Source organism: Ipomoea triloba, chromosome 12, assembly GCF_003576645.1.
Source record: "Ipomoea triloba cultivar NCNSP0323 chromosome 12, ASM357664v1".
Taxonomy (NCBI): domain Eukaryota; kingdom Viridiplantae; phylum Streptophyta; class Magnoliopsida; order Solanales; family Convolvulaceae; genus Ipomoea; species Ipomoea triloba.
The window spans coordinates 22,452,233-22,467,938 of NC_044927.1; the positions used below are offsets into that span (position 1 = coordinate 22,452,233).

The 15,706-nt window shown below is 48.9% G+C and overlaps 1 protein-coding gene across 1 annotated transcript; it reads right to left on the reverse strand.

The window, feature by feature from the left end:
* Window positions 1-799: 799 nt before the first annotated feature.
* Window positions 800-2,176, reverse strand: LOC116000013 (putative RING-H2 finger protein ATL12). Its single transcript, XM_031240003.1, has one exon. The coding sequence runs from the start codon at window positions 2,148-2,150 to the stop codon at window positions 831-833; it is 1,320 nt and encodes a 439-aa protein (XP_031095863.1). The 5' UTR covers window positions 2,151-2,176; the 3' UTR covers window positions 800-830.
* Between the last annotated feature and the right edge of the window lie 13,530 nt (window positions 2,177-15,706).

Consider the following 15,706-nt stretch of genomic DNA (forward strand, 5'->3'; position numbering starts at 1 on the left):
AAGGAGGAGGATACAAGGCGAGTCAACTATATAACCTAAAATGATTTACCTTCTTATGGTTTTTTGTTTACTAGAGTTACAAAGCATGATTTATCCCATGCATACCCTAGAATAGTAACTGTGAATTTTTTTAGTCACTCCAAAAAAAAATAAAAATTGGAAGATACATGCATTACCCATGACCACGGGTTCTAAAAAATGAGAAATCGGTTTAAACTGCTAGTAGAACCGAGATTTTTTTGAATTCTATTTTAAAAAATTTTCATTCTGAAATTTTTAAAAATAATTATATCAAATATTTAAACTTTGTTGACTACCATGTAGTGTATCGGTGTATGTGATGGCATCCTGGTTACCATTTCAAATGGATGATCATAAGTTCAAATCTTGGTGGTGGGGCTTAGATTTTTTGGGCGAAAAATGTTTGAACAGATACTACCAAACTGGAACGGGTAGTTCGGGTTTGAACTCCTAGTCGAACCCTAATTGTTTTTGGGCTCGAACCCATGACTTTGGTCATTCTGATTTTTTTTTAAATAGTTATATCAAATATTTAAACTTTAAAGTTAAACTAAAAAAAATGTGGCAGTTCTGGATTTTATCAAATCGAACCAGAACTGTTCATACTGTTCTAGTTCCGGTTCAATTTTTACCGTGTTCAGTTTGGTTCGAACTGAACTGTGGTCATCTCTACTGCATACCACTTTTCAAAATTTTTTATGATTTCTTAACTGTTCTCTGTGAACTTCAAGGTTTATGATAACTGGGAAAATTAAGAAACATAAGTACAAAGCTCAAGAAACTAAGAGTATATGTTGGATGTTATGTGTCTAAGGATTGTGTTGTTTAATGGGAATCTGGGATTCATCAGCTGACCTCCTTTCTCTTTTGGCAAACCATTGGACTGTTCTTCTTGCAATTGGCAGCCAAAGCTTTCTTCTTCTCTCATCTGAAACAACATCACAGTAATCTTGAAGATTCCCATTTCTAAACCTGGGATGAACTACTATCTCTGACATGGACCTCTTCTCGTTCTGAGTAAGACTTTTTGTGGCACTTTCGGAAGCCATTATTGCTTCTGCAGATGTTGTTGGGATTGGGAATGAAGGGTTCTGGTTGTGCTTATTGACCTTGATTTCGAACAGCCTTTTTCGCTCGATTTCTTCCTTAATACTCATGGTTTGTATCTCGTCCTCGGGCTGTTTGGAGCCGAAGCTGCTAGAGAATTCGGGATTTGCCAGGGATGATGATGAGAATCTGTGGCTTGCAGCGTCTCGAATGAGTTCCGAGGTCAAGGCCATGAGGTCTGATGAACTGACACTGCTCCATCTGTTCTTCAGGACAACATCAGAGACTATGATCCTATGATTCAGATGGTGCAGAGGTTTCTGCAGGCTCTGATCATCATTGTCTGAGGTGTTCTGGTGTTGTATTTGTATAGGCAGCAGCTTTTCGTCTTTCTTGATCTTTCGTGATCCGAATTTGAAGCTCTCCTCCCTCTGAATGTACAGTCCAAGGCTAGACTCCTCCCTCAAATCAGACTGGCTGCTCCAGAGAAACCTCAGGCTGCTCGAAAAGTTCATCAAAGACAGATCCTCTGCACAGACCTTATGCCTGCAGAGAGGGCAAGTGGAGTGCTTCTCCAGCCACTGATCAATGCAGTGGATGTGGAATGCATGTTTGCACTTGGGCAGCAGCCTCAGGATCTCGATGTCCTCGAATCTCGACAGGCACACCGCGCACTCCAGCCCGTCCCTCGAGCCCTGCAGCGAGGAGAACCTGAAGAACGGGAGGGATTCCACCACGGTCTTATCTATCCCCGAGGACCGCCTCCACGAGCCGAGGAGGGCCTCGGGGATCGTCAGCGTGGCGTTGAGGATGGAGGCCCTGTGGCAGAACTTGGCATAGAGGAGGAGGAAAAATGTTAGGGAAAACATGATGGCTAATATGCCTATGACCACAACTAGGCTTGGCTGGAAAGTGTTGGGGTCTGGTGAGGGATCATGGGGGATTGTTGCAGGGTTTTGGGCTTTTGCATTCAAGAAAATGAGAGGGAGGAAGAGCAGAGAGATGATCATGTTGATTAAGGTTTTCATGGGGATTAGAGAGTTTAGGAAGAGGAGATGGAGGCATGGGGGTTGTAAATACATTTGTTTGTATGCACAAGCTAGTCTCTCTCATTGGTGGTGCTTTGCATTGGTTTGTTGTGGGTGAAGCTATATTTTATATGGTTGGGAGCATGAGGAATCTATATTTAATTTTTCAATCATTTCTATTTTAAAAATAACATTTTTTTTTTGATTCCTCAGTTATGACCGACCGTGTGTCATAAATTTAATTTTTAAATTTAATTTTTTAATAATTCACCATGTAAATTTAGTCACACAGCTATTATGCCACTTATTGAAGATTTAGTTCCTTGAATGAGACAATTCCAGTCAAGTTGGTCAGATGATTAATTTGGTAACTACAAGGTTTTAAATTCAACTCTCTATTGTTCTTTTTAGTTTGAATCAACCTAAACTGATTTATCTCATTGTAGTTTTTTGTCGGTTAGGATAATAAGACGGATTTCAGTCATAGCCTAATTGTTTTTGACTTTCATATAAATTAAAGATTTAGTTTCTCGAGATTACTATTTACTATTTTAATAACAATTAAATGATTAAACCCTTGATCACAATAACAGGTCGAACTTGAGTCTTGTTGCTTTCCTTTACTAGTTACTACTGAGATAGGATTAGATATCTCTAGATTATTACAGTAACTTATATCTCGTCCTATTATCTTTAAATGCATCTACGAAATTTTATTTAATTTTTAAAAAATGGTAAAATAAGATACAAAATGACGTGAGACTTTAGAGTTTAGATACCTAACCTTATCGCCAAAATGTACCATAAAAAATTGTCTTTAGAATCAATACCATGTGAGTAATTTTGAGCCGTTGATCTGCTTCAGAGCATCATCCTGTTTTTCAAGAATCAACGGCTGCAATTACTAGTCAAACTGTAGAATGCCCCAAACCAAACCTCCCTCAAAGGACTCCCTACAAACATTACTTCCGTTGGTTTCTTTATTTTAATGACCTGTCATATGTTGTTTTGTTGGATGTCTCACTCTCAGCATATTAATTAATTATAAATTATTATCATTACTAGTATTTTCACTCGTGCGTTGCACGGAATGAATTTGTTATAATATTTTAAGAAATATTTGAATCGATATACAATTATATAAATTATAACATCGAATATGAGTATGAATAAGTGTATAAATTCAATTATAGTATGAGTCTTCCTTCCATGCAATAAATATCACAAAAATTCAGTGTTCTAAAATAAGTGTGATAGGGCTAAAATCCGGTCTCCTATCCCGATCTCTCTCTCTGAATAAGGACTCAGCCAGGCCCTTAGATTCTATTCCCGGTCTGCCGAGCCTTGTACAATATACTCCGGGCCGCCGCGGCAACCCGGGCGGGATTCGAAGTGGGGGTCTCATATCCACCTATCGTAAGCGCATTGGACCGATAGCGTGACCGGTGCATGTCTGCCACGTGTCCTGCATGCAGCCCGACCGAAGTAGGCCTGGCCATATCCGCTATAAAAGGCGCATTTAATGTAGAGAAAAAGACTTTTGGCTTTTACCTTTTGAACAGCAGCTAAAGAGACCGGGAGCCGCTGACCCACTGTCACGGAGCTCGGTCACACTTAGAGTATTCTTTCCTATACTCTACCATATATTAATACGAATATTCTCTTCCGTATTATTCCGTATCATTTTGGCGCCGTCTGTGGGGACCGAAGTAACAAGCCGAGTCCCGTTCTACCTAACTTCAATCTCCAAGCATGTACCCATATATGGATTATTTTGCCGCTGCGGATCCAGAGCAGGAGGTACCTCCCGACCTACGTTCCCGCCTTAGCTCTAGAGACGACCCGAGCAATACCACTAATCCGCCGGCGGCTGATCCTGTCAACATGATTCACCCTCCCCAAGCATTCCCTATACCGGTCGGACCGATACCGTACCAGTACCCACCATACCCGCTTGATCCGACCGCTCATTGGTGGACCACTTCCCCTCGTTTCTATCCGACGCCTTACGCCCCTCCTTTCCCGTTCCAGCCGGCACCGCCCACTCAGCTGCACACTCAGCCGCCGGTCCCTCATCCGGATACTACGACGATCGAGGCTGCAGCCACCCACTCGCCCACTAGGAGGGCGCAGTCTGAAAGGCGACCGATCTCCTCTAGATTACGAGAACCGACATCGGCGCGTCGACCTGCTCTGTCGCGTTTGGGCACCTCAGGTTCCAAGCCACCCCCAGCCCAAGAAGAGCCGCCGAGAGTCAGTGTTCTAGACCGAATCGACCCGCCGATGGAGAGAGGGCGCCGACCATTACATGTCCCGACCGCGACCGAAGCTGATTCAAGCGAAGCAAGTTCTTCGGATTCCCGTCACCATAGACGCCGTAAACCAACCCGTCCGCCTGGTCTTTCGCGTGGAATGCTCGATCAAGTCCGAGCAGAGTTCAACAGATGGAAGCGTGAGGAAGGAATTGACCGACCCACTGGCCGATCTAGCGACCTGCTCCGAACGCCCTTTACGCACAAGCTCATGAGTGAGCCTTATCCGATAGACCTGCGCGTTCCTGGAGACAAAGAGTACGCTGGCAGGTCGGACCCCGAACAGCATGTCAACCTCTACTATGGTAACATGCTCATGATGGGGGTATCCGAGGCCGTCATGTGTAGGGCGTTCTACTCCACGCTCACCGGGAGAGCTGCAGAGTGGTTCCGTACCCTAGAACCAGAGTCCATCTCGAATTTCCGAGACCTGGCCCAGAGGTTTGTCGATCGTTTCGCCATGGCCAAGACCGTGAAGAAACATTTCTCTCATTTGGAAAACGCCAAACAGTTAGACGGGGAGCCGCTCTCTGTCTTTATCGAGCGATGGAATAAGGAAATGTCGGAAATAGAACCCGTAGATGACGTAACTGCCACCAACTTGTTGTTGAACTCGCTAAGAGCGGGAAACCTGTACCAGGACCTAATACTCCGGCCGCCGACCTGCTACGAAGACGCTGTGCGCAGAGTAGTGGCTTACGCTACGGCCACGGAGGCGAACTCAGCTAAGAGGTTGATGGAGACCGGTGGGTCGAGGAGGGATCAGGGCCAGAGAGACCGACGCCCGAACAATCGTGATGGAAATCCGATTTACACCCCGCTGAACAGGCCGGTTGCGGAGGTCTTGCAATTCGCCCAAAGTTGTCATCTGATCCAGTTGCCCGCCCCGGCGAGAGATGGACCGGATAAGGAAAAGTACTGTGCGTATCACCGCAATCGGGGACATGACACCGAAGAGTGTCATGTGCTTAAAGGTCTGATCGAAGACCTGCTACAAACCGGGGAATTGGCCCAGTTCGCCGAAAAGAGGAAGAAGAACCGGCGTGGATGGAGGAAAGATTTCAAAAAAGATAAGGACAAGAAAGATAAAGACCCCGACCTCGATAGGGAACCTCCGGCAGCCGCTCNGAACCGGCGTGGATGGAGGAAAGATTCCAAAAAAGATAAGGACAAGAAAGATAAAGACCCCGACCTCGATAGGGAACCTCCGGCAGCCGCTCGAAAACAAGTTATTCATGTGATATTCGGAGGACCGGAAGGTGGCGACACTGCTGAAAACCGGCGTAACTGGGCTCGAGATCTACACGTGGCCCTAGTCGAGTCAAATCCGGAGAAAAGGGTGAAAGTGGAGCCTATCGTGTTCACCGATCGTGACTTGCCGAGCAGCCCCAACTGCACGACCGAAGCGTTGGTGGTAACCATAGACATCAACGGCGTCGACGTACAGAGAGTCATGGTGGATACGGGGTCGAGTGTGAATGTTATGTACCTAGACGTCTTCCGAAAGCTTCAGTTAGATCGGTCCCAGTTAATGCCTGTTAAGACACCGCTCTCGGGTTTAACAGGAGCAATGGTCCATCCGGAAGGAGTCATCCGACTGCCCGTAGAGGTTGGGACCGTCCCGAGAGTGCTCCAGGTGACCATGGAGTTCGTCGTCGTTGACTTGGCGTGCGTTCATAACGCCATCTTAGGCAGGCCGGGGATATCGCAGCTCGGCGCGATAATATCAATGCCGCACCTATGTATGAAATTCCAAACTCCGGAAGGTGTAGGCACGGTCAGAGGAGACCCTCAATCGGCGAGGCGATGCTATGTCCGGGCTGTACAGAAACAAGATACCAGCACGTCTCGGGTGAACGCTATCAATAAGAAGGGAGACGCCCGAGTCGAACGTCCCGAACCGTCAGAAGAGGTCGAGTTGGTACCGCTATCGGACTCTCAACCGGAACGTACTGTGAAGATTGGCTCGGCCTTATCGCCAGATTTACGGACCGCAATCATCGCCGTCCTTCGGGAATACGCCGACATCCTGGCCTGGGGACCGGAAGATATGCCTGGTATCGACCGCCAGACAATATGCCATAGGTTAGCCGTACGCCCTGGCTCCCGACCGGTCAAGCAGAAGCAGAGACACCTAGCGTCCGACCGACGAGAGTTCGTCCGCTCCGAAACGAAATCTTTGGTAGCGGCCGGACACATACGGGAGGTTCACTACCCCGAGTGGTTAGCAAATGTAGTTCTCGTCCCTAAGCCCCCAGCCTGGAGGATGTGCGTGGATTATACGGACCTCAACAAGGCGTGCCCGCTAGACCCGTTCCCTTTCCCGAGTATCTACCAGATGGTCGACGAGACCGCAGGCGCAGAGCTCTTAAGTTTTATGGACGCTTTCAAGGGCTATCACCAGGTGATGATGGCCGAAGAGGACGAAGCCAAGACAGCATTCATTACTCCAGACGGTCTATACTGCTACCGAGTTATGCCGTTCGGTTTCCGCAATGCCGGTGCAACTTACCAGAGAATGGTGAACACCTTGTTCGGAGAGCTGATCGGTAAAACGATGGAGGCCTACATCGATGACATGCTGGTAAAAAGTAAAGATAAGTATGACCATGCGTCCGACCTGAGACGGAGCTTTGAGATCATGAGATATAACCGGCTGAGACTCAATCCAGCCAAATGTACTTTCGCAGTCCAGACCGGGAAGTTTCTCGGGTTTATGATGACAAGGAGAGGAATCGAGCCGAACCCCGCGAAAGTGAAGGCGATAATCGACATGAGGCCGCCGGCCACGGTTAGAGAAGTTCAACAGCTAACTGGTCGATTGGCCGCCCTGAGCCGCTTCCTCTCGAAACTTGCTGAGCGGGCACACCCGTTCTTCCAGACACTGAAGAAGACATCCGCCTTCATGTGGACTGATGAGTGTCAACGGGCTTTCGAAAGTTTGAAAGAGTACTTGGCCTCACCAATAGTGTTGTCCAGGCCGGAACCTGGTGAAGAGTTGCAGATTTATCTCTCCGCATCAGACCGCGCTATCAGCGCAGTGCTCTGCCGAACCGACCCTGAAGGGGTGCAACGCCCGGTTTATTACATCAGCCACGCTCTCCAGGGCCCTGAACTGCGGTATACCCGGCTGGAGAAGGTCGTATTCGCGTTGTACACGACCGCGAAGAAGTTAACGCCATACTTTCAAGGCCGGGTGATCCGGGTGCTCACCGATCAACCGATAGGGGCCATACTCCGGACGACCACTTCCTCCGGTCGGTTAATTAAGTGGGCAATGATGTTGACCCAGTTCGCAATCGAATACACGCCGAGACCGGCCATCAAAGGACAAGCCGTAGCAGATTTCGTCGTAGAATGCTCAGCACGTGACAGCACCACCCCGGTGACCTCCGACGATGCCCCGGTGGAATGGGAAATTGCAACAGATGGGTCAAGCTACAAGCAGGGCGCCGGCGCTGGTATAGTTCTTACCAGCCCGGAGGGCTTCAAAGTTTACTACGCCCTGTCGCTTGCTTTCTCACCGACCAACAATGAAGCGGAGTACGAGGCCTTCATAGCTGGCCTGCGACGCGCCCGCTCTCTGGGGGCTCGGCATGTGAGGATCCGGACTGACTCAGCCCTAGTCGTCGGACAGGTCACCGGCGCTTTCGAAACAAAAGGGGAACGGCTAGCCCGGTACCGCGACTACGCTTTATCCATTATGGGATCGTTCGACGCTTGCATAGCCGAGCACATTCCACGGGCCGAGAATGCGGATGCGGACATGTTATCCCGACTATCACACGAGGCTCCGGAATATATATCGAAGGTCGCCCGGGTGGAAGAGCTGCAGACTGCTTGCGTGGATGCGCTTCCCGTGATACCGGTCGATGCGGAAACGGATGATTAGACCACCGACCTCCGTTCATATTTAGAGACCGGGACCTTACCAGAGAATGAGCAGAGGGCCAGGAAAGTAAAGCTGCGAGCTCCTCGTTTCCAGATAGTCGACAATCGCCTTTACCGGCGGTCTTATGGAGGGCCGCTGATGAGATGTCTAACCCGCTTTGAGGCCAAACTCGTGATGGCCGAGCTGCATTCCGGACTTTGCTCTGCCCATCAGGGGGGTCGGGCCTTGGCAAGAAGAATAATGCTGATCGGCTACTATTGGCCATCGATCCAATTAGACTGTGAGGCACTAGCAAAGTCGTGCGAATCCTGTCAACTTTACGCTCGAGTCCCAGGCAGGCCGGCCACCTTTTATCATCCGGTCAGTTCTGCAATACCATTCGCCAAATGGGGGGTAGACATCTTGGGACCTTTCCCGCAGTTGACCGGTCGACGCCGCTTCATAATCGTTGCTGTGGACTACTTTTCGAAATGGGTAGAGGCCGAACCACTAGCGACGATTACATCTCAGCAGTGCGCTCGGTTTATATGGCGAAACGTGATCTCCCGCTTTGGAGTTCCAGTTCAGTTGGTGACCGACAACGGAAGACAGTTCGAGAGCGAGTATTTCCAAAATTTCTTAGCAACGGTGGGCACCAGGTCACTCCGTTCTTCCGTAGCATATCCTCAAGGGAACGGTCAAGTAGAGAATGCGAACCGAACCATCCTGGAAGGACTGAAAAAGAAGTTGCACTCGGCCGGACGAAGCTGGGCAGACGAGCTCCCGTACATCTTGTAGTCGTACCGGACTACGCCCCGGGAGGCCACGAAGGAAACGCCTTTCGCACTAGTTTATGGCACCGAAGCCCGCCTGCCAGTGGAAGCGTGGATACCGACCTCTAGAGAGCGGAGCTATGATGAGAACGGCAATGACTCCTTAATAATCACCGGGTTGGATTCTGTGGAAGAGAGGAGAGAGGTCGCAGCCCGGAGGGTCGAAGAATATCAAAAGAAATTGAAAGCATACCACGACCCTAAAGTGCGCCCCCGCTACTTTCAAGTAGGGGATTACGTGCTGAGAGAAAGACAGGCCAGCAAACCGCTAGAGAGCGGGAAATTGGCCCAGAGCTGGGAAGGTCTCTCGTCGTTTCGGCCGTGGTGAGACCGGGGACCTACCGGCTCGAAACCACCACTGGCAAACCGGTCGACCGCATTTGGAATTCCCAGCATTTGGTCCATTTTTATCAGTAGTTTGTAATAGGTTCGGGAGCCTGCGTGCCCCAATTTACTTTCGCCCTGCGAGGCTGTTCTGTTTGAAATGTAGTATCGCCCGGTCAAGTCGACTTTTCCTGTTAAATGTGTTTAATGGTGAGAGCAAGGTGCTTACCCCGGGAGTAAGGTGCCCGGTTACCGGTCTTCGGACCTTAATGGTGAGAGCAAGGTGCTCAGCCCGGGAGTAAGGTGCCCGATTACCGGTCTTCGGACCTTAATGGTGAGAGCAAGGTGCTCACCCCGGGAGTAAGGTGCCCGGTTACCGGTCTTCGGACCTTAATGGTGAGAGCAAGGTGCTCACCCCGGGAGTAAGGTGCCCGGTTACCGGTCTTCAGACCTAATGGTGAGAGCAAGGTGCTCACCCCGGGAGTAAGGTGCCCGGTTACCGGTCTTCGGACCTTAAGTAAGTGTTTAAAAGGAGAAAGCAAAAGATGTTACGAGTGAAAGCGGCTCCAAGGCCGTTAAGATAAGAGTATCGCCCGACACAACGAGGCCGGGCTCTCGAAACGAAACGACTCAAAGGTCGTCAAAACGAAATAATACCCGGCACAACGAGGCCGGGCTCCCGCGTTTACTGTCTAAGGGCGTTCGGCCGACTGCTCGGCCCCGGGCTCCGTCGCACCCTCTGCCGCTGGTCCAGCATCGGGGGCTTCCGCAACCTCCGCCGTTGGTCCAGCGGAAGCGTCGGTGAAAGAGACCGGTAGTACTTGCCCCTCAGAGACGGTTGAGAACGGCGTCGGACCAGGGTCGGGCACCTCTTCGGGAAGCACGGCCAAAACCCTGTGGAGGTCGTCGTCGTCGATCGAGACTTCTAAGGCAGTTCGAACGTCGTTCTGCATGGCTCGACGACCACTGTTGAACGCCCAAGTCCCGAACTCGTACATTAAGTCCTCCCCGACCGGCGTGCGCGAGATGGCCGCAAGAACGGCCTCACCTGTCTCCCGCCCTCGGCAGATATGCTTAGCCAGGAGGACGGGATCCGTCAAAACCTTCTCGCCGAAATCCGCCCGCTCCAGGATCCTCCTTCCGGTCTCTTCAGCCGTCTTCAGTTTCCCCTCGAGCTCTTTAATCCGCTGTTCCCTCTTAGCAAGGGACCTTTTGAGCGGGGCCACGTCCCGACGATGGATCTCGTCCCCGTCCTTGGCCCGGGCATACAGATCGGTGACCGAGTGCGCCATCTAAAAGAGAAAGGTGGTGAGAAGACCGGTAGACGCTAACAAGAACACGATTAATCACTTCGCGATACCTGGATGAGGTCGCGAGCGATGCGCTCTCCCACTAGAGCGGTCGACCATCCGCTTGTCTTCTCCGGAGGAGGAGCCGCGGCGCAGATCCTCGTTAGCAGAGCGGCGGAGGATTCGTCCCCGTGCTTCATGAGCACGTCGATCACGGGGGTCGTGGACCCGGACCCGTCGCGACGGGAACGTTTCACGACCGCGACCTCCTCGACCTCGGGCACCTCTTTCTCTTTCCCTCGCTTGGCAGCCCGGGCTGCATCCTGCTCGTTGTTCAGATCGGCAGGGTGGGTCGCGTCCAAAGGTAGACCGACGGGCACTGGCGCCTCGCCGGTAGGATCCGCAGGCTTCGAGGGCTCGGCCTTCTTAGCCCCCAGACTGATCTTCTTGGCGGGTGCAGGCGGACGAGCTGATACCGGGAAGCTCCTCATGGCACCTGAAAGGAGAAGACAAAAGACTTAGTATACCGACCTTCGTAAAACCGACCTCGGATCGGTAAGTCTTACAAACCTCGTGACCCAGCCTCAAGAGGGGGAGGTCTGACGGCAACCGTCACCACCGCCCTCTTAGGCGTGTACTTCTCGGGCAAATCATATCTGGGGGGCTCGAGGTTTGCTTCCAGGTATTCCTCGGGAGATCGGAAGACCTCGTACTCGTATTCCTCGGCGGAAATCTTTATGGCCGCGTCATCTAGAGCCCGGCTTTTCCTAGGTCGTTTGTGCTCCGTCGCGAACTCTGGCCACTCTCGGTCAACAGGAAGCGGCCACGGGTATCGGACCGACAGGATCCGGTTTTTCCAGCCTCTATTGTTTTCGGGCAAATGTAAAATTTTGCAGAAGTGCTCACGAGACTGTATGCATAGGACGCCACCCCCGTGCTTGATAGATAGAGGCCGGACCGAGAAGAGGTACCGGAAAAGCTCTAGAGTCGCTGGGAGACCGTGGCGGTTACATATTTGTGGGAAGCATGCGAGAGTACGGTGGGCATTAGGGGCAATTTGCCCGGGCAAAACACCATAGTATTTCATGAAACCCAGCAAAAAGGGGTGGAACGGGAAGGTCAACGGGGCCTTGATGGAATCCAAGTGCATCCCGAGCCAGTCCCCGTTCGTTCGGTCGACGATGCTCCCTAACGACCGTTTGGTCTCATAGTTAACAGTCCCGGTTAACAGGGCCGAGACTTCTTCGATCTCCCCGCGAGTGAGAAGACTGGTGTGTCGCCGCAGGCCGCTGCTGTCTAATCGGATCCTGCTGGCGGCCACTGGAGGCGTAGAATCGACTGGTAGACCGGCGAACCAGTCCCTACCATAGGCCGTAGGGGCAGGCTTTCCTCGACCTGAGGGCCCTGCTTCCATGGAAAGAGGCTCCATAACGGGCCGAGAGTCTGCTTCGTCATTCTCAGCCCTCGGTTGGTTATGAGCCCGGACCGAGCCCTCGGGTTCTGAGTAAGTGTCTATGGCGTTGAGGTCAGAGTCATAAGTCGAGACCGTGAACGATCCGACTTCGACCGAGTCACCGTAGCTGTGGTGGGATAGGTTTTGACTATCCGATCCGCTCATGGCTGTACCTAGCAAGGACAAGGAGGTGTCTTACTAAGGTCAGCCCGGGACTCGAGATCACCCGAAATCGTAAAACGAATGTATCCACGAGTATAAGCAAAGGGAGTTACCTGTCAAAGAAAATTCGAAAACGTGCTGAGGTCGACAACGCTAAGATCGGGAAGTATAGGTAGCTCGGGAGGCTCTGAGTTTGTCTCGTTCGTGAAAGCCGAAAACACCGTACGTACCACGCTTTTATAGAGGGAGAAAGAAGGGGCTGACGGTTCGGCTCCCCACGCCGTAGACCTAGCCTAGGCCCAAGTTCCGAGGTTCGTGCGAACGTGACACGTGGACACTAGGGCTGACGACACCCGCCGACGACGTTTTCCTTGTCCCGTTCTGTTGATCAACCATGGATAGTGCAACCCGGACCCGATCTTACAGCCCGGACTTTTTCCTCAGCGATCGTAAAAGACCGGGCTGGGGGGCTAGATGATAGGGCTAAAATCCGGTCTCCGTATCCCGATCTCTCTCTCTGAATAAGGACTCAGCCAGGCCCTTAGATTCTATTCCCGGTCTGCCGAGCCTTGTACAATACACTCCGGGCCGCCGCGGCAACCCGGGCGGGATTCGAAGTGGGGGTCTCATATCCACCTATCGTAAGCGCATTGGACCGATAGCGTGACCGGTGCATGTCTGCCACGTGTCCTGCATGCAACCCGACCGAAGTAGGCCTGGCCATATCCGCTATAAAAGGCGCATTTAATGTAGAGAAAAAGACTTTTGGCTTTTACCTTTTGAACAGCAGCTAAAGAGACCGGGAGCCGCTGACCCACTGTCACGGAGCTCGGTCACACTTAGAGTATTCTTTCCTATACTCTACCATATATTAATACGAATATTCTCTTCCGTATTATTCCGTATCAAAGTGTATAAATGCAATAGGTAGATACGTTACATTATTGCATCATATTCATTAATTTAATTACTTGTCGATTAGTTATTGCATGATCTTGAGGTACACTTATATTTTGATATTCAGTAAGTATAACTATATTAGAGAAAAATTTACATGGGAGGAATGAGATAATCAGTTGAGTAATTGTTGGTTGACCGTAGAGCGTTGTGCTGGAGGAAAAAGATGATATATAGTGAAGATGATATTGCCCTTCACTATATATCATCTTCTTCCTTCAACACGTTGATATTCTCTGGACAAATAACTGTTGGAAAAAAATTAGCATAAAATGGCATTTTACTGGCAATATTGTGGTACAAATATATGTGGGGTCCACTTTCGATTTGGGTCGGGTCAAAGTGGATTCGTGTTCTTCGTAGTTAGACGAAAAGATTGATATATTGTACGCTCAAAACTGATAATGACTGAATGAGAAATTGGTTCTCAAAGTTGACCTATTTGAGTTAGAAAAATTTAGAGAAAAACCTTTCAAATAACTTTTGTCCCACATTGGTTTGAGAAGTGGTTTGCACCACTACTTATACAAGAGTTTTTCTAAGGCTTATTGAATTGTATAGCATTGAGGCTCTCTCTCGCGCGCAGGGGGGGTGCAAATGAAATCCCAAAATGAACTTAAAAAGGCTTGACTCGTGCGCCGACAACTGCATGCACGAATGTCGTTCAGAAAATTGGTTGGCCTTGCGGGTTAAATTTTCATATTTTTTACAATATTACGCAAACCATACCATAATACTATCGGTCTGTTTTGGGCGGGAAGTTAAAACTGAAGATATTGTTTTTATTAATAGTATAGATTGCATTGCAGATAAATATATATACTGAATTATTACCATTAGTAATTATAGTCTAGAATTGTATTACGAATAGGAACGTAGAGAAGAATATATTTTATTAAGAATTCTATTTTAATTTACAATTGTATTAGAGATAGGAATTGTATTACCATATTTTACAATATTACGCAAACCATAATATTATAGGTCTGTTTTGGGCGAGAAGTTAAAACTGGGGATATTGTTTTTATTAATAGTATAGATTGCATTGCAGAGAAATATATATACTGAATTATAACCATTAGTAATTCTAGTCTAGAATTGTATACGAATAGGAACGTAGGGAAGAATATATTTTATTAGGAATTCTATTTTAATTTACAATTGTATTAGAGATAGGAATTGTAGTACCATATTTTACAATATTACGCAAACCATAATATTATATGTCTGTTTTGNAGAAGGGGCTGACGGTTCGGCTCCCCACGCCGTAGACCTAGCCTAGGCCCAAGTTCCGAGGTTCGTGCGAACGTGACACGTGGACACTAGGGCTGACGACACCCGCCGACGACGTTTTCCTTGTCCCGTTCTGTTGATCAACCATGGATAGTGCAACCCGGACCCGATCTTACAGCCCGGACTTTTTCCTCAGCGATCGTAAAAGACCGGGCTGGGGGGCTAGATGATAGGGCTAAAATCCGGTCTCCGTATCCCGATCTCTCTCTCTGAATAAGGACTCAGCCAGGCCCTTAGATTCTATTCCCGGTCTGCCGAGCCTTGTACAATACACTCCGGGCCGCCGCGGCAACCCGGGCGGGATTCGAAGTGGGGGTCTCATATCCACCTATCGTAAGCGCATTGGACCGATAGCGTGACCGGTGCATGTCTGCCACGTGTCCTGCATGCAACCCGACCGAAGTAGGCCTGGCCATATCCGCTATAAAAGGCGCATTTAATGTAGAGAAAAAGACTTTTGGCTTTTACCTTTTGAACAGCAGCTAAAGAGACCGGGAGCCGCTGACCCACTGTCACGGAGCTCGGTCACACTTAGAGTATTCTTTCCTATACTCTACCATATATTAATACGAATATTCTCTTCCGTATTATTCCGTATCAAAGTGTATAAATGCAATAGGTAGATACGTTACATTATTGCATCATATTCATTAATTTAATTACTTGTCGATTAGTTATTGCATGATCTTGAGGTACACTTATATTTTGATATTCAGTAAGTATAACTATATTAGAGAAAAATTTACATGGGAGGAATGAGATAATCAGTTGAGTAATTGTTGGTTGACCGTAGAGCGTTGTGCTGGAGGAAAAAGATGATATATAGTGAAGATGATATTGCCCTTCACTATATATCATCTTCTTCCTTCAACACGTTGATATTCTCTGGACAAATAACTGTTGGAAAAAAATTAGCATAAAATGGCATTTTACTGGCAATATTGTGGTACAAATATATGTGGGGTCCACTTTCGATTTGGGTCGGGTCAAAGTGGATTCGTGTTCTTCGTAGTTAGACGAAAAGATTGATATATTGTACGCTCAAAACTGATAATGACTGAATGAGAAATTGGTTCTCAAAGTTGACCTATTTGAGTTAGAAAAATTTAGAGAAAA

Excerpts from the sequence above, each read along its gene's own strand:
- LOC116000013 (XM_031240003.1), bottom strand. The coding sequence starts at position 2,150 with ATGTATTTACAACCCCCATGCCTCCATCTCCTCTTCCTAAACTCTCTA.